This window comes from Sander vitreus, chromosome 2, assembly GCF_031162955.1.
Source record: "Sander vitreus isolate 19-12246 chromosome 2, sanVit1, whole genome shotgun sequence".
Lineage (NCBI taxonomy): Eukaryota > Metazoa > Chordata > Actinopteri > Perciformes > Percidae > Sander > Sander vitreus.
This window is the reverse complement of record NC_135856.1, coordinates 3470253-3490345: the sequence shown is the minus strand read 5'-3', so window position 1 is coordinate 3490345 and position 20093 is coordinate 3470253. Positions and strand designations below refer to the sequence as shown.

Below are 20093 nucleotides of genomic sequence, written 5' to 3'. Positions count from 1 at the left end.
GGGTAGCTTACCTGGTATCGCGCACGCCCATATGTATAGGCTCATTCCTCGCCGCGGCGGCCCAAGGTTCGACTCCGACCTGTGAAACCCATATCTCTGATATAGAAGTTTTGAAAATGGGTCAAATTGGACCCGAGGACAACATGAGGGCTATGTATATATGAGACTATTCAGGTGTGGACATTTGCTGAGGTTGTCTTTTCACGTGTCCCAGAGTTTGTGCGAGGCGTTTTTGATTGCTTTTGACATTTGCGTTCTCACGTACAGCTCCTCTGGGTGATGTCTAGATCCTTTCAGGTTTGCGGTGGATGTGTGAAAGGGGGCTTAAGAGTCTCCGTCTTGAGGTTTTGATGTGGTGTTGGATGAAGGTTAAAGTTTGTGCTGCTGACACACTACACACGCTGTTTCACCTCGCTGCTGACTCGGGTTACAAGACAGTAAATCTCCCGCTCACGTGCTTCTTCACAAGTCCAGCAGTGAACTCCGTGAAGGGGTTGTATTTTCGAGGCTACATCTACACTTGTATGTTTGTTTTTTTGTTTTTTTTTAGTGGCATTTAAGACGAAAGTGATCTACGTCCACACAAGAGTTTTTTTATGGTGGCTGAGATGGTTCAGCACAAACACAAAAGCTACAACACAAACACAAACCGTGTATGTATGACATATTACGCCCCTAACACTGTAATAGGCAGCACATTGAAGGTAACACAATTAGCATATGTGTGTGTGTGTATTGTAGCTTTTGTGTTTGTGTTGTAGTGTTTGTGTTTTAGCTTTTATGTTTGTGTTGTAGCGTTTGTGTTGTAGCTTTTGTGTTTGTGTTGTAGCGTTTGTGTTGTAGCTTTTGCGTTTGTGTTGTAGCGTTTGCGTTGTAGCGTTTGTGTTTGTTGTAGCTTTTGCGTTTGTGTTGTAGCTTTTGCGTTTGTGTTGTAGCGTTTGTGTTGTAGCTTTTGCGTTTGTTGTAGCTTTTGCGTTTGTGTTGTAGCTTTTGCGTTTGTTGTAGCTTTTGCGTTGTAGCTTTTGTGTTTGTGTTGTAGCGTTTGTGTTGTAGCGTTTGTGTTGTAGCTTTTGCGTTTGTGTTGTAGCGTTTGCGTTTGTGTTGTAGCGTTTGTGTTGTAGCTTTTGCGTTTGTTGTAGCTTTTGCGTTTGTGTTGTAGCTTTTGCGTTTGTGTTGTAGCTTTTGCGTTTGTTGTAGCTTTTGCGTTTGCGTTGTAGCGTTTGCGTTGTAGCGTTTGTGTTGTAGCTTTTGCGTTTGTAGCTTTTGCGTTTGTGTTGTAGCTTTTGCGTTTGTGTTGTAGCGTTTGTGTTGTAGCTTTTGCGTTTGTTGTAGCTTTTGCGTTTGTGTTGTAGCGTTTGTGTTGTAGCGTTTGTTGTAGCTTTTGTGTTTGCGTTCTAGCTTTTGTATTTGTGTTGAACCGTCTCAGCCACCGTAGTTTTTGCTCCAGTAGCAGAACTAATCTCCGTCCTTACTAACGTGTTAACGCGTTTGTGTTGTAGCTTTTGCGTTTGTGTTGTAGCGTTTGTGTTGTAGCTTTTGCGTTTGTTGTAGCTTTTGCGTTTGTGTTGTAGCGTTTGTGTTGTAGCTTTTGCGTTTGTGTTGTAGCTTTTGCGTTTGTGTTGTTGCGTTTGTGTTGTAGCTTTTGCGTTTGTGTTGTAGCGTTTGTGTTGTAGCTTTTGTGTTTGCGTTCTAGCTTTTGTATTTGTGTTGAACCGTCTCAGCCACCGTAGTTTTTGCTCCAGTAGCAGAACTAATCTCCGTCCTTACTAACGTGCCCAAAATGTATATCGCAAGACCTTTCACTTATACTGGGCATGTGTGTGCCGGTGTAAACGGGAAGAAACATAATGTCACTGCGTTTTTAGTCACAGACTAAAAGATTTTACTACCACGACTTAAAACTTACGCTGAAATCAAACCCGTTTGATTTTGTCGAAACGTCAAGTACCACGGTAGCTGACTATCTGACGCGCATCGTTGTTCCCAAAGGTATCAGTTTGTGCCCGTCGAGACTACAACATAACCCCGGAGTTTTCAAACCAAAATGGGGACAGCAGTGTTTCCAAGTTTCTCCGGTTTTTGGGCTCAGAAACCCCTGAGTAGTGCGGATGCGAGGCGTAAACAGAGCAAAAGATATGTGGTTTTAAAACCAAAACGTAGCAGTGTAAACGTAGCCTGATAAGACCCAACCAGGAGGCGAAGGCTGGCGTCGGCGTAGTCATTTTCAAAGGTCTCCGTTTGTGTCCGTCCAGACTACAAGACTCCAGGCTTTCAAACCAAAACAGGGAGCAGCAGAGTTTCCAAATGTCTCCGTTTTAGGGGCTCGGAAACGACCGAGAAGTGTGGGCATAGCAAAACATACTAGTTTCTTAAACCAAAGTGTAGAAGTGTAGATGTAGCCTGAGGCAGGATGAAGCCTGTTGGGCCTTTTTTTTTTAAACTTTCACTGATACAAACTGGCGTTGTGGTGGGTTGCCGGGGGCTCGGCGGTGGGATGCTGTCAGCTGTGACGGCTCTGTCTACAAGATTGGCAGCTCCATGTGTTCGGTCTGGGGGTGACCTGTGACCTCAGATTTGCTGCTGCAGCAGCGTGTGTGTGTGTGTGTAAGAGACAGAATCCCCTTTAACAACAGGGAGCTGTGTTTTCAACGCGTGGGCTGATCCATGTGGTTTCCAAAAAATGCAAGGAGTTGCTTCTTTTGTGTTTTTGTGTGTCTATATTGATTATCTATGTGTTCAGGCAAAAAAAACGCAACGATTTGAAGAGGTCACCTTGGGCTCTGGGGAATTGGGATGGACATTTTCTAAATCATTTTGATTTAATTGAGCCTGTAGACCTGCGATAGCTTTGTATAAAACAGTTTCTATGCAATGTGAGCATGCTACAGGGGTCAGGGCTTTTCCGCCTTTAATTTTGACAGGACAGCTAGGTGAGGGGGGGGGGGGAAGACATGCAGGAAATCATCACGGGTCGGACTCGAACCCTGGACCTCTGCGTCGAGGCATAAACCTCGCAGTATATGTGCGCCTGCTCTACCCGCTGAACCAACCCGGCCACGAAATGAGCTGATTTGCCCATTTGAGATGCGAGAAAAAGGAAATGGCGAGCTGGATGAGTGACTAAGTCTCAAAATCTGACGAAAGTCTTTTAAACTGACCTTTGTCGATCTGAAATGAAGACCGATTCAGCAACTGCACGGCCTATTTCTCTCTTAAAATGTTTTCAGAAACACGTTTCGGTGAACTATCTTCATAAAATACGAGATCGTATTTCGAACAAGCCGCCATTATTGGTCAGCTGGAGAAGCCAGACCCACATGACGCGTTCGTCATTTCCGGTTTTAATTTTTTGTATTGCGTCTCGCGCACGCGCAGAAGGTACGCTCAAGATGGTGTTTGCTTCGGTGTGTTCTGAGGCATATTTTGGACCTCGGGGGAGCTGACTGATCAGCCCGACTGCCTTTTCTGCCGACGGTCAGCCGTCGGGTTGGTGTGTCAGAGCCTTTAAAGATTGAGCTTGGTCTGGTGGTAGCCAGACTAAGAAATGAGCACTAAAACACAGGACCTTCTTCCTGTATTCACTTTCTTGCTCCCGCCCCCAGACACATCTGACCAATAAGCAGAGTGAACGTTCTTGCGTGGTTTGCAATTACGCATTTTGGTACGCTTGAATCGAACCAAACCAATATAGGTGTGAAAAACGCCCCAAAGAGACAGAATGTGACCACTGTGTCATATTGGTCTGGGGGGTAAAAGTGGAAAACGGAATTTTATTGCCTTACCCATTGCCTTACGTGAGAAGCTCAGTGATCATCTTCCTGAAATATTTAGTCATTCTGAGCAGTTCACAGCTCTCTGAGTCAACATCTGTTGGCTTTCATAAACACATTTTAGTCAAACTGTACTTATAGTGTCACAGCTGGAGAGCGTTACAGTCACTGCTGAGCTGAGGAGTGTGATCACACAATGCACGTGTCCTGCCCCTGCTTGTATTTATATCCACAGTGAGCTGCCGCCATTAACTGGGTTTTAACGTTTGCACTAGGGCTGCAGCTATCGATTATTTTAGTAATTGACTATTCTACCGATTATTCCATCGATTAAACGAGTAATCGGATAAGAAATACTTAAGACTGTACAAAGCTTACAGCAGGTCCATTCAACGACACTGTTCTGGGGGGGGGGACACATTTTCAGAAGCCTAATACTGAGTGAGGAGAAAGAATGCAGACCTCACCGGCATGATGACGTCACTCACGTGCATATTAAGTGGCCATGCTGGGGGGGGGGGGGTTTGTCTCCGGCAGCAGCTAAGTTTCCAAAGATTAGTAGCAAACTAATAAACAGTTAGACTACAAACTGACAGCTCTCGTTTTAGCTCGTTGGTCAAACATGGCTATTAGCAGAGTAGCATTCTGTAGGCTAGTTGTGTAAAACAGCGCGGTGGACGAGAGCAGCAGACGTTAGTTAGCTACCTGGTGTCGGGTTGGCTCCGTGGAACGGATGAGTAGCCTGGATGTTTTCTACTGAGATGATGTAGCAGCATGTTTGCAGCTTAAAATGATCCCAAACTTTGTCGTTTTTCTCTCGCCTGTCTCTTCTCTTAGACCCTCGCTGTTTTCGTCTTCCTTCATTTGTAATCTGGGCCGTCAGTCTCGTGCATAGACAGCATATAAACGTCTCGTGTCCACAGAAGCGTCAACCTGTTGCGCGCTAGTAATAATCCTCCGTGCGGAAACACAGTGAGCCGTACAACCTTAATTACGTTGATTTAACATCACAAAAAAAGATTTTTTGTAATCAAATTATTCGAGGAATCGTTTCAGCCCTAGTTGGCACCCGCGTGCCTGTGCCCAGACATCATCATCATCATCATCATCATCAAAGCAGTGAACCGACATCCCCACAGCACGGCTGCAGGAAATCGGCCAAATCTGCCGGGCCGATATCCTGAAGAGTGGAGGTCCGCCCCGGTTCTGAAGCCCCAGAGGAGCTTCTGTTCACACGTAGAAGCGGAAAGGGTTTTAAGTTCAGTTTCAGTGGAGAGAAACGTCCCGCTTGCACGGCCGAGATGGTCGATTGAGAGCTATTGTTGTTGTTTTTTTTTTTGTTCTGTTCTTGTTTCTTCGCCGTCCAATTCAGGTCAACGATTCAGTGGAGACACTTGATTCCTCTAAACTCGGCGTGACTGGTGTGGATCTTTTGAAGGCCAGTACAATAACAGTAACTTGAGACTGAAGCTGTGGAAGTCTGGTGCCAATATTTAATGTCTTGGCTGTAGGCAGCCTCCAAATGGTAGCCCATCGGATAAAGGCTTCTGAGGCCGATTTATAAATATTTGAGAATAAACACGTGATAATGGTATAATTACTTTTTACTAACTCGCAGTTCAAAGTACATTTTACAATAAAAGAGAGAAATCAAAGCGTGGAAACCAACACATTTAGATATGACCGCGTCCTCATTGTTTGCAGTGAAGGTGATCCATTTCTCCAGTGTTCTGGGCTACGTCTCCTCCTTATTCTTCAGGGAAAATGAGTCAGTTTTCCATCCTGCATGTATTCATCACTTTGTATGTCCATCTGTTGTTTAAGGCTGGGAGGTTTGCCTTTAATACCGGTTGTTAGTTTCACACTTTCGTGCGGGAAGCTAGTAGAATTTTACAGAGATGATCAATTCACAACAGAACGTCTTTTCTTATTAATACAGTAATACATAATTAAAGCCAGTGTTACAAACTTTGAGTCTGATTTAATTGTAATTTATACTCTCTATTGATCCCCAATGGGGGAATTACAATTTACACTCTGTTGTTGTTATACACACTACACACAGGCCTGAAATATACACACACACACACACACACACAAATGTGCTCAGGTCAGAGTGAGTGGGCTGCGACTGCTGAACAGGCACCCTGAGTGGTATGTGGGGGGGTCCGGTGCCTTGCTCAAGAGCAACTTGTCAGTGCCCAGAAGGTGAACTGGCATCTCTCCAGCTACCAGTCCTCACTCCGTACTTCGGTCCGGACGGGGACTTGAACCAGCGACCCTGCGGTTCCCAACCAAACTCCCTACAGACTGAGCTGCTGCCGGCCATGTCGTGCTGTATGCTTAGTTCTTCCCAAAACACACGCGTTTTCGCTAAAATCGTACTTTTTACAGCACTTCGGCATATACGGTCTCTCACACGGTGGACGAGTAGCACGCTGTTTCTTTGGATAATAAAATGTTATATAATAATAATATATAATCCAGCTGTTCTCTTAACGTGTTTATATTCTGTTTCTCCTCAGTATCGGATGCAGACGGCAGTGAAGGAGGCTTCCAGCTAAAGAAGGAACATGCCCTGCGAGTGCTGGGCTACATCAGCTCCTGGACACAGAGGTCAGTGCGTCTTCCTTCTGAACTCAACTCTCACGAGTCAGCTGACAACGTTTACATAATTAGGCTCAAAGAAAAACCGGTTTATGATGTCGCTTTGCTTGATTCCTTCTGTGTGTGGAAAGTTTTAAGTTTCTTCCAAAACGTTAATAAGCACCTGAAGCTCTTTGCCTCCCCAGTTCACTGCTGGAACGAATGGAAAAACAAATGTTGATTGATTTTATTTAGAGCTGGTCTCTCCCTCAATAGGACTGTCTCACTATAAGTTGGTGTGGTTAGGGTTTTGTTTGACTAGGCCAGGGGTCGGCAACCTTTACTATGGAAAGAGCCGTAAAAAATAAAAATATCTGTATAGAGTAGAGCTGAACGATTTTGAAAATATATATGAATAAAACGATGAAAAGCCGTTTTGGGTCGTCTTTTCACTTTTCCAACCATCACAACTCCAGTTTTGGTTGAAATAAACACACAGTTTACCGATTTTTTTTTTACATGTGAAAATATGTTTGCTCTATACACGCTAAAAGTATTGCTTTTTTAAATGGAGTCTGGTGGGTTTAGCACTAGCGACTTCAGAGCTGTTTCTGGTTAAACGGAAAGTTTTAAAGAGGTTTTAAAGGTGCCCTGCCACACAAAACCGTTTTTCCTTGTATTTTTTGAAATATGCTAGGTCCATATGTGTTTGTGTTATGTGGTGAATGTGAAAATGAACGGCTACCTCCTCTGGCAGCTCTAGCCACTGAAAAGAAATAAGTGGAGAAATCAGGCCAATTACAAAAGCTGGTCAGTCTGACGTGGTGCTGCCTGAGCTCATTACTATTCGTGAGCTCGCCCAGTTGCACTGGGCTCTCATTGGCTAGCTGTTAGCCGATCAGAGTCAAGCAGCTTAGCTGGTTGAATATTAATGAGAACTGGCACAAATCGAGCTGAGTCTTCCTGCAGGCTTTCTGTACCACGCTAGAATGGCTCGAAACAAGGTCACCAAGGCATTTGGTCCATGGTAGAACTTCAGACATTATAGGCCTATATCCATAATGTTGCCAGACACTCAGAATAATAATCTGAGTCTGTCAGCGGCAAAAACAGCACTTTTAGTGGATCCAATTGACGATTCACATTTACCCCATAGGGTTACGTTGCAGCCCGGTCTGCGGCTGCCATTTACAGCGCTCACGCTCGATACTGCACTATTTGTAAAAGATTGTTGTTCCCATCAGTCACTTACACACACAAACACAGGAAAGTAGGGTCCAGGTTGAAAAAAAAAAAAATCAAACCACGAAACTATCCTTTAAACACAACAACTAGTATCTGCCAAAACCTTCCGGGTAAAACTTGGAAATGAATGACTCAGAATGTCCGTCTTCACCAACTGTAGTCCGGCTACCTTTTGAGCAAGGCACTACATCGGGTGAAGCCTGTGGTTTGGAGGGCGTCTCTCAGCTGCGTGGATGTGGCTTCACTGTGACACTTCAGAGGAGCTTTCACGCTCTGCCAACCTTCACTTGGATATGGATATATATATATATATATATATATATATATATATATATATATATATATATATATATATATATATATATATATATATATATATATATATTTCTTTTCAAGTAGAAAGATGGTTCTTGTTTTATGGGAGCAGAACTTCTGAGTATTAAGGACTGTTATTAAGTTTGTCCTTTTGTTTTTGTTCTGTTTTTACTCATCCAGCTGGAATGTTTTTATATTTGGTGTAATGAAGGAGACTTAAAGTCGCTGACCTAAACATTCAAAACTTTGCTGACTCATTTGTTTGAACGTTAACCAAGAAGCAATCCATCCTTGGGCCTGCTGTGCTTTATTTGTGAGTGCATTATGCTTCCATCTCTGTTGAAAGTAAGAGGCAATTGCTGGTAACCCGTCCTGTACTTTGACTGAAGTGATGGGTTACAGGAACACTGAGACACGCAAAACATCAGTGCACTCGCACACACTCAGTTTACTGTGTGAAACGAAACTTGGAAATGGAAATATGGTATTTTAAAATCTACTTTGTCTTGATGTTAATGCTAGGGATTAGCTTGACAAGGCAGACCCACATCCAGATGTTGGGTCTGGGAACTCACCATTTGGGTTTCTATCAACCAAATTGTCAGAAAAGATAACGTGGATGGTTCCCTACGACACTCTTCACAAGTAAAGTAAATAATCAGTTCACTACTTTTATTGATTTTGGAGAAAAAAAAGATAGATGAACATCAAAAAAGTGACAAAAATGTCAAACTTGGAAAAAAGTTGGGAAAAGTGACCAAAACCGTTGCAAAAAAAGTGACAGAAACGTTGGGGAAAGCTACAAAAGTGTCGAAAAAGACGACCCAAATGTTGGAAAAAAAGTTTTTATTTAAAATTTTGACCCAGAAAAACAAAAAGTTGTCGACGGGAAGACAACACAAGGGTTAAGAATGACTTCAGTGCCGTTCTTTGTTCTTTTCTCAAAGAAAAGCTGAACTCCAAGTCTTCCAGAGTCGCGGTCAAAGCCGATTCCAAAGATTGGCAAAAGACATTTTCACACAAGTCGCAGTTTACCGAGGATATGATTTCTGAAATGAATCAAGCCTCTTGCTTGTTTAGCACTGTTTCAATAGGACATTTTACCAATACACACAGGATCTGATGTTACTGTTGCTATCTGTGAAAACTAAAGTGGAGACATGGCTTCAGTGTTACTTTCTGTAACATTTTCCCAGTAGTGAAGAGTGAGCTAGCTGGTACCTGAAGGGATTTAACAGAAACTTTAAAACGGAAAACGTTACTCTAATGCCATGTTGTGTTCACTCATAACACTGATTTTGTTTGTGCTTGTACCTCGATAGTCACAACTTTTAGTCTACATTACATCCTTGAGATATTTCTTTATGATATATGTGCACTGTTATACTAATACTGCTCTAGGCTCTGCAGCCATGTTGATTTCCTCTTTAACGCTTCCTCCTGCATTGTGTCTTCAGACAATGTCTCTGCTGCTTCAAGGAGTACAAGCACCTGGAGGTCTTCAATCAGCTGGTCTATGCCCTCATCAACCTGGTCATCGCTCAGATCAGCAGCCTGAGAGACCGCCTCTGCAGCACCCAGGACCACACTCATAAAGGAGGTGCGTCTGGGCCCGAGGGGGGGTCTGAATGGAGCGGGGGCGAGGCTGCACCCGGATCCCTCCCTCAGCCGTCCTCACCGGGGGAGGACGAACCTGTGAACGTTGAGAGAGACTCTGCCGAAGAGGATGCCGACGCCCCCGACCTGAACCAGAATAAGACCCAGAGCCAGGCTGAGGGGCCCAGCCGGCCATGCGAAGCCCAGATGGAATCACTGGAGCCTGGGGAGAGCGACGGCGGGTCTGGGGGTGGTGATGGAGGTGTCGGAGAAAGTAGCAGCAGTGACAACCAGGACCCGTTCAGCTCCTGGAGCACAGAGGAGAGGGAGAAGCTGCTGCTCTGTGCCGCCAAGATCTTCCAGATCCAGTTCCCCCTCTACACGGCCTACAAACACAACACACACCCCACCATAGAGGTGAGGACTACGCCCACATCACAAACCCAACACACACCACCATGCATGCCGATAAGAGCCTAAAAAGTGCTTGATTTTTGAGGCTGATACTGTTTTTGATATGACAATAAATATATAAAATATGCACAGGTTGTAAATATTATAAATATTAAGGCCGTCAAAGTGAACGTGATAAAAACGAGTTAAGGCAAATTCCCTTTGACGCCAATCATTTTTTAGGATAGATGGAGAGAGGGATGGATAGACGGATGGATGGACAGATGGGTAGATGGACAGATTGATGGACGGATAGATGGGTAGATGGATGGACAGATTGATGGATGGATGGACAGATGGGTAGATGGTAGGGTTGGAACGGTACACAGAAGTCACGGTTCGGTTCATACCTCGGTTCAGACATCACGGTTCGGTACAATGGAACAAACGGCTAACGGCGGCGCTAACAGCGAAGCAAATGGAAATGGAGGCCATTTGTGGTCGAGGCAAGAAGGGCTACAGCTACGTCCGTGTTTGGTTTGGAAGGGACTAGTGGTGGTGTGGACTCACTGGACCGACTCAACATGTAGGCGGAGCTCGGGAGCTTCAGAGTTAAAGGGGGGGGCTACAGATTAGGTGTCCCTAAACAAAACGCGTATCTAACAGTAGTTCTGCATTATATTAATTAATTTGCACGCAAGTTTTATTTATTTTCATACCGTGTATTCTCCGTGTAAATTCATGTACAGAACCGAGACGCCCGTACCGAAACGGTATGGGCTCCCAAGCTCCGCCTACATGTCGAGTCGGTCCAGTGAGTCCCCTGAGCAAACTAGTCCCTTCCATATACAACCAAACACGGATGTACTGTAGCTGTATCCCTTCTTGCCTCGACAACAAATGGCTTCCAGGCCTGTTTGCTCCGCTGTTAGCTCCGCTTTTAGCTCCGCCGTTAGCTGTTAGCTCCGCCGTTAGCTTCGCTGTTTGCTGTTAGCGTGTGAAGCTAACGCCACAATTCGCGAACTGCTCTGTGTAACCGAAGCTGCTCTTTTAACACCCCTGCTCTGTGCATTCACATATGAGAGCAGCGCTTGTCTCCCATATCACACTACTAGCTGATTGTCTTTTGTTCCAGATGGAGTCTGGAGATGATGTGGGGTAGCCTACTTATTGTTTACTGTTTACATCTTACTTTATACACTTCAGACTGTTGAAGTAAGCGTAAGTAAGAGTTGCAGCTAGCTCAGGGGAGAGACTGGATGACGCTAGGTGGTACAGCCTGAGACATGCACAATAAAAAATAATTGCCTTCTGCATTTTTGTTATGCTTTTCCCTCCATTGTACCGAACCGTGATGTCTGAACCCAGGTATGAACCGAACCGTGACTTCTGTGTACCGTTCCAACCCCTCATAAATAATGCACAGACTTACGAGTGATATTGACTTTCTCATCCTCCAACAGCCTGTAATTTTAGTGACTCTTTTTCAGGATGGCAGTTGTTCTTGTCATGTATGACTTCTAAAACTCTGATTTACTCTTTTGTTCTTTCTGTCTCCGTTTCTTTCCCCCCAGGACATATCTGCTCATGAAAGTAACATCCTGGGCTCCTTCTGCGACATGAATGTAAGTAATCTACTTTGTCCCTTTTTTTTTTTTTTTTTGGGTCACCGAATCAATTTAAGTGTATACTCTGCTTCCTGTGAATCAACCGACACCTACAGCAGGAAAAAGATCCCTCAAAAACATATTCCATTAGGGCCAGGTCGGACCAGTGATGTCTGCTGCAATAAAAACAGACTAGATTTAGTACAAATGTTGTCGGTGTACATGAAAAAAGAATCCCCTAGGCAAAAACAATACAAAAAGGGGGGGAATTGCTTAAAAATTCACAAGTCGGGCGCCTGGGTAGCTCACCTGGTAGAGCGCGCGCCACCCCATATAAAGAGGCTTAGTCCTCGACGCAGGGGCCCCAGGTTCGACTCTGACCTGCGGCCCTTTGCCGCATGTCATTCCCCCCTCTCTCTCCCTTGTCTACGCTGTCCTGTCGGGAATAAATACCCAGAAATGTCCAAAATAATGATCTTTAAAGTCAAAAGCAAAAAGGCTAGAGAGAATAAAGTCACCATTTAGGAGCAGCACACAAGGGGAGCTTAATCAAAACAGTCATTTCCTACATATGTCACTACACATTGTTCTTGCAGTTTGAATAGATTTGACCTTTTCAGTGAAGGGGGAAAACACTATTTCAAATCATTCATAAACCAAACAATGGTGCTTTGGGAACTATTGTCTGCTAAATGCTTAAAAAGCTAAAATGTGTCTCCGTCGTCTTGTTGTGCTTGTCGTGTTTCTCATATTTCTTCTATCCTGAAACAGTTTTACTGTGAAACTGCACCAACAAGCTCTCGAAACCGACAGCTGCGCCAAATCCAGAGCAGGAGCCGGGGGGTGCAGGGGTGATGATGAAAACTAGATGTAGGCCTGTTGGGAGTTTGCTGTAAGAGACGAGGACATCGGTATGTCACATGACCTGCTGAAAAGACTGGTTTATCAGGTTTATTCTCCCAGCCAGCAGGCCTTTAGAGACTTCCACTCTGTGTTTCTTCCTAGCTTTGTGGAAGACGTATTTGGCGGTGGGTGTTTTAGGGGTTCCTCTCTTTCAAGAAAATGTTTAGATTTTACAGAAAGAATATGCAATTTCACATCAATTTGGACCATTATTATTTCCATATCTGTGTCTGAAAAGTTGGAAAAGCTTGACGAGATGATACATATATAACACTCAAAAAGCTTAAAGACAAAACTAGCTAAAGAAGTCCACTAGCTAGAAGGTCTCGCATTGCCAGACCTTCCTCCACAGCGCTGCGGAGGAGGGTCTGGCTAGTCCACACAGCATTCCTGGTTGAGAGAAAAACGTGCTCTGGTTTATTGGCATTTCTTTAAACCAATCACAGTCGTCTTGGGCGGTGCCAAGTGCCCCGTCTGGCGCTTAGCACCGCCCAAGATGATTGTGATTGGTTGCCTCTGCTAAACAGCCTCTGGAAGGAACTTGTTTTGGTGGAACACGTGTACGTTCAAAAGTTGTTTTAGTCGTGCAACAGAAGACTCAGATTGGACAGATAGTCTAGCTAGCTGTCTGGATTTACCCTGCAGAGATCTGAGGAGCAGTTAACCATAGTCCTCACAAATCAGCCGGAGGTTAGAACGCCAACACAAAGGAAGAGGAAGGTGACGGACATCCGGCTGAAAAGAGGGGCATCTGGCGGAATTTCCGGCGGGAACGGAGCAATGCCGGAAGTGGAACTTCGTGGTTATAGACAATCTGGGGACCAACCACAATCATCAGATCTGAGAAAAGCCATTTAGTTATGATAGTCTTGATGCTCACAATGATTTTACATCGATTCGGCTTAGGTGGTGTCCGAAACGGCCTGGGTGCTGCGCCTGAAGCCTTGTTATGGCAGGGAAAACCCTGCACTCCTTTCTTTCGGTTGCTGTCTGCGGTCACCTTGCACATGCGGTGGAAATTATTTGAAGAAACGAACAGGAAATGTCTCATCATCGGCCCTGGACTGAGAAGAAGAATACCCAAGTCTTACTAACACCAGTTGTCGCTGACTCACATCCTGGGATTTTGTCTAAAGAATTGTGCAAATCATCTCTACTCGGCAGACGTCTTCCCCTCAAGTGGACAGCGGTGCGGTCACCAGGACAGATGTTCTTACCTTGAAGTGATTATCCAAAACTTTCTGTCAAATAATCTCAGACTAATAACTTGTGTCTTCTCCCGCTTAACATTTTACTTCAGTGCAAGACCTTTTCTCTCCTGACCTAAGAGGTTATCCCAGATCTGACCTCAGACAGCTGATAACCCAGGCGGCTGAGTGTCCAAAAATAAACCTCCTCTGATGAGAGGTTTCATGTTGCTACGATCTGATCTGCGTTGGCTGGACCAGCTTGAATTTATTTTGTCCCGTGGACTCTGTCTACTTTTGTTTGTTTTTTTAAGTATGAATGAACTCAATGGCATTGGGATGGAACGTTTTCCGAAGATAAACGCAATAAAACGGAGACAGAAAGACAGAACCTTATATTTTACGCGTTATTATTATCAATAAACATCTGTTACATTCAAGCCATTACCAAATGAGTTGCTACAAAGCTAATTAAGACTATCGGCTCCACACAACTCTCTATTTTCAGAAGATTGTGGCGTCCGGCAACTTCTGAAGAGTTCATGTTTTTTTTAATCCTCCGTGTCCTCCTTGGCTACTAGCAACTGCGTGGAGGAGGAGAAGGGGGGGGGGGGGGGCTGGGCTGTGCGCCAACAGTGTTGTTGTCATTACTTAGAATTCCTCATGGGTGAGAAACTACGCACGATAGCTTTTAAGGTTCAAGGTTCTTTATTGGTCATGTGCAATACAGAAGTAATCTTAGGCCTCAGGCACCTCCAACAATGCTCCTGAAATAACTTTAAAAAACACAAAACGCACGAGTAAAGCAAAATCTGAGTCTGGGACAAACGAAGAAGTAGTGCAAGTTAAGATATAAGGATTAAATATGAACAAATAAAATTGTGTAGACAGTATTGCAAATGAATAAGACTGAATGTAAACAAAGAATGTAGTCATGTATATAATGCATAATGAGAAGTGTGTGTATATTAGGCATTGGCGGGTATAACCTTCAGCAAAAATATCACGGTTTCGCAGTATTGCGGTATTGCAATTACAGCTTCTGTCCATAAAAACAGCTCATACCGTAGAGACAGTATGACAAAAAATGTGTGGTCTTGAAACCGGTAACCGGTCCATGCCAAGTGTACATATACAGTGTAAAATGTAAAAACCCAACCTTTAAGGACTTTAAGGAATTTTCTTTGTGAATGAATAATGTATCGTAAATAAATAAATGTTCTTCCTTAAAATGCAGGGGGCATAAGTCAGTACACCCCTATGTTGGATTCCCATAGAGGCAGGCAGACTTTTATTTTGAAAGGCCAGTTATTTCATAGATCCAGGATACTATGATCCTGATAAAGTTCCCTTGGTCCCCCCATCATCACATCCCCTTCACCATACCCCCCCCCATCATCACATACCCTTCACCATACCCCCACATCATCACATACCCTTCACCATACCTAGAGATTGGCATGGTTGTATTTCAGTTAGCCTAATAGCTGGTTTGATTTGCATTGAGAGATGATCTTATGGAAAGTACCCCATGCCAATCTCTAGTGTGTGTGTATTATATAGATAGATAGATAGATAGATAGATAGATAGATAGATAGATAAAAAATCAGTGTGGATCACCAACAAATACAAAGCAGAAAATGACGTACCAAATAAAGGCTTGTGTAACTTCTAGATTGCTGTTCTTAACAAAGGCAGTCAATGTCACATCAGGTATAGAAAAGTATCTGAGACTTAAGAAAAGAATGACTCTGCTCATGTTTGATGTTTCTTTTTTAATAAGACTGTAAGACTGAAAGGCCTGATAGCATCGTTTTGGTTCATGTCAGTGAGTGTGTTGACTTTTTTCCCCCCGAATTGGGTACAGTTCTCTGTTTAGCTAAGTATTGTCCACATTTCCTGCCCTCTTTGGCTGTTTTGTCAAAACGACGGCCACATTATTACAGTGTGTCTCCATGGTAACAGTGGTCCGTGTTCCTGATGCTGCTCTTTGTGTTCTGAGATTAACATTAGAAGAGATCAGAATCAGTTTAATAACAAAGTTTTGGAAAGGAATGCAGTATTATAAACTGTTTATTAGCTCATGTGTATACTGCAGTTTGTAGATGGGAGTTAGAGATTGTGTACTGGAAAAAAAAAAAAAAAGGGTGAGTTTGTTTTTTTTGGGATTCCTGCAGATGAAGTCACTCTCCCCCAGAGAGCAGTGATGTGTCCCCGTATAATCTGCCAACTCGATGGCCTTTAACTTCCCAGCATATTGAAGTTTTTATTAAGCTCGGGGGATGAATTAAAGAACAGGCTGAATGAAACATGAGCTGCGCTACTAACAAAAACTTCCAGTGAAACTTCCGTTCACTGTTTTACTGGCCAACATAACAGAAAACATACAAATACTTGATTTATCTTATTAAAATACATAGTGGTCCCCTAATACTGTATCTGAAGTCTCTTTTATATAGACCTTAGTGGTCCCCTAATACTGTATCTGAAGTCTCTTTTATATAGACCTTAGTGGTCCCCTAATACTGTATCTGAAGTCTCTTTTATATAGACCTTAGTGGTCCCCTAATACTGTATCTGAAGTCTCTTTTATATAGACCTTAGTGGTCCCCCTAATACTGTATCTGAAGTCTCTTTTTATATAGGCCTTAGTGGTCCCCTAATACTGTATCTGAAGTCTCTTTTATATAGGCCTTAGTGGTCCCCTAATACTGTATCTGAAGTCTCTTTTATATAGACCTTAGTGGTCCCCTAATACTGTATCTGAAGTCTCTTTTATATAGACCTTAGTGGTCCCCTAATACTGTATCTGAAGTCTCTTTTATATAGACCTTAGTGGTCCCCCTAATACTGTATCTGAAGTCTCTTTTATATAGACCTTAGTGGTCCCCTAATACTGTATCTGAAGTCTCTTTTATATAGACCTTAGTGGTCCCCTAATACTGTATCTGAAGTCTCTTTTATATAGGCCTTAGTGGTCCCCTAATACTGTATCTGAAGTCTCTTTTATATAGACCTTAGTGGTCCCCTAATACTGTATCTGAAGTCTCTTTCCCGAAACATAGAAAACCTTTCCGGCAGTGTAATCAAGTCTCATCTTTCTGGTTTTTACTGCTTACTCACAGATAAATAACTAGATTTTTTTTTAAGCGAGGTAGTTTTAAACTAAATGTCTCTGTCTGTATGCACCCAAAAGTTTTTTGCGTGTCCTGCTTCAAAAAACACGGCACAGTTGACGGTCATTGAGCACGACTCAGCAAGGGCTTCCACTTCTGGGAAGTTCTTCTGGGGAAAAAAAAAAAGAGCTGTTGATAATGCATCATATTTTTCATCACGTTATGAGATGCCTCTGATGTTGTGTCCCCACCAGGACGTGGAGGTGCCTCTGCATCTGCTGCGTTACGTCTGTCTCTTCTGTGGGAAGCACGGCCTCTCCCTGATGAAGGAGTGCTTTGAGTCGGGCACTCCGGAGAGCCTCCCCTTCCCCATCGCGCACGCTTTCATCACCATTGTCTCCAACGTGAGTCCACGCGCACACATGCATGAAACTAACGATTTCTTTCATTGTCACTCTGTCGATTTATTTTCTCGATTAATCGATTATTTGTTTGGTCTGTATGTATTTCATGTGAGTTTGATGTTAAATACTGTGTCCTCTTCCTGCCCACAGATCCGAATATGGTTGCACATTCCTGCGGTCATGCAGCACATCATACCGTTCCGCACTTACGTAATACGGTGAGTTTACTCCCAATGAATGTCAGTGTGTGGCGACTTTGCATCAGAAGTGGCGTTCGGACGAAACCTAGGACGTACGTACGCACAGAAATCTTCAGATTTTGCGCAGGCACGCGCTACGCCGGTTTCCCTTTTTTATAAATCACAATCGCCTCTGAATGTGGCGCAGCCTTGGCGGCTTGATGTCACGCCCGTAGTTGCCCTTAAATGGTCAGTGAAACGCGTCACATCGACGACATGAGCAGAGAGGGAAGGAATTTCACTCAGTGTGAAGTGAGTTCTTGTTGGAGAGGTGGAAAAGATGTTACAGGGTACAGTGTGGGCGTTACTAATACCAAAAAAGCTGTAGGGCACGGCGTGGTTTCTCTGAGTGCTCCTCTCTGTAACGCTGGGCCCAAAACAGCACAGAGATCCAACCGGACAGCTCGATGTCGGAACTGGCTTATAAGTCCCACTCGTCCTTGTTTGACAGCAAGTTTTCTTCCAACAGTGCAAAATCAGCCATTGCGTGTCATTAGGTATTGTGATGGCATGCCTTTTTTATATTAACAAAGATTATTTTTTGGCCGTTTTTAGGCCTTTTATTGACAGGACAGCTGAAGAAATGAGAGGGCAGAGAGAGAGAGAGAATGACCTGCAGCAATAGCTGCAGGTCGGAGTCGAACCCGGGCCCGCTGCGTCAAGGAGTAAACCTCTATATATGGGCGCCCGCTCTGCCAACTGAGCTATCCGGGCGTCCGTGGCATGCCTTTTTAAACCCATCAGTTTGATTGTATATAAAAAGCTCAAGGTGTCAGAATGAATCCAATTGTAAATGACACAGTTCTGCACATGGAGCATGTATAATTAGGAAAACTTTACTTCTATTGCACCTGGTTAAAACAATCTAAAGCCATAAACTGTACAACACACTATGATACTGTATGTGATGACCATATTAAAACGACGTGCTCCGCCAGACGGAGGCATCGAAAACGGCATCGGTGTCAACATCAGGCCTCTTTGTACGGTGGCCGACAGGGGCAAACGCCTCGCAACTTAAGAAAGCACACGCAAATAGACTCAGATTAAGAAAAACAACTTCAAAACACATGCTGCAAATACACACAACACAACCAAATACATAAACACGCTGCAAATACACACAACACAACCAAATACATAAACACGCTGCAAATACACACAACACAACCAAATACATAAACACGCTGCAAATACACACAACACAACCAAATACATAAACATGCTGCAAATACACACAACACAACCAAATACATAAACACGCTGCAAATACACACAACACAACCAAATATATAAACATGCTGCAAATACACACAACACAACCAAATACATAAACATGCTGCAAATACACACAACCAAATACATGAACGTGCTGCAAATACACACAACACAACCAAATACATAAACATGCTGCAAATACACACAACACAACCAAATACATAAACGCGCTGCAAATACACAACACAACCAAATACATAAACGCGCTGCAAATACACACAACCAAATACATAAACACGCTGCAAATACACACAACACAACCAAATACATAAACACGCTGCAAATACACACAACACAACCAAATATATAAACATGCTGCAAATACACACAACACAACCAAATACATAAACATGCTGCAAATACACACAACCAAATACATAAACGTGCAAATACACACAACACAACCAAATACATAAACACTGCTGCAAATACACACAACACAACCAAATACATAAACACGCTGCAAATACACAACACAACAAATACATAAACATGCTGCAAATACACACAACACAACCAAATACATAAACATGCTGCAAATACACACAACACAACCAAATACATAAACACGCTGCAAATACACACAACCAAATACATAAACATGCTGCAAATACACACAACCAAATACATAAACATGCTGCAAATACACACAACACAACCAAATACATAAACATGCTGCAAATACACACAACACAACCAAATACATAAACGCGCTGCAAATACACACAACACAAGCAAATACATAAACACGCTGCAAATACACACAACACAACCAAATACATAAACACGCTGCAAATACACACAACACAAGCAAATACATAAACACGCTGCAAATACACACAACACAACCAAATACATAAACACGCTGCAAATACACACAACCAAATACATAAACATGCTGCAAATACACACAACCAAATACATAAACATGCTGCAAATACACACAACACAACCAAATACATAAACATGCTGCAAATACACACAACCAAATACATAAACATGCTGCAAATACACACAACACAACCAAATACATAAACGCGCTGCAAATACACACAACACAAGCAAATACATAAACGCGCTGCAAATACACACAACACAACCAAATACATAAACACGCTGCAAATACACACAACACAACCAAATACATAAACACGCTGCAAATACACACAACACAACCAAATACATAAACATGCTGCAAATACACACAACACAACCAAATACATAAACATGCTGCAAATACACACAACCAAATACATAAACATGCTGCAAATACACACAACCAAATACATAAACATGCTGCAAATACACACAACACAACCAAATACACAAACACGCTGCAAATATGAAATGATGCAAAAAGAAAAGCACACAAACCCAGAAAACAAATGCAACAAAAAGTCTGTAAACTCGTGGTAATAAAACATTTAAAACTGCATCAGCGTTTAACGTTGAC

At 43.1% G+C, this 20093-nt stretch overlaps 1 protein-coding gene across 5 annotated transcripts in view; it reads left to right on the top strand.

Annotated features, from left to right (window-relative positions):
• usp34 (ubiquitin specific peptidase 34) overlaps positions 1-20093 on the top strand; it is a 103783-nt gene that overhangs the window by 5772 nt on the left and 77918 nt on the right. For all 5 annotated transcript variants that reach the window (XM_078273286.1, XM_078273278.1, XM_078273271.1 and 2 more), the window contains exons 2-6: positions 6296-6386; positions 9374-9929; positions 11480-11530; positions 16974-17123; positions 17274-17341. In XM_078273286.1, coding sequence (XP_078129412.1) covers positions 6296-6386; positions 9374-9929; positions 11480-11530; positions 16974-17123; positions 17274-17341 — 916 coding nt within the window. The remainder of the gene's footprint in view (positions 1-6295; positions 6387-9373; positions 9930-11479; positions 11531-16973; positions 17124-17273; positions 17342-20093) is intronic.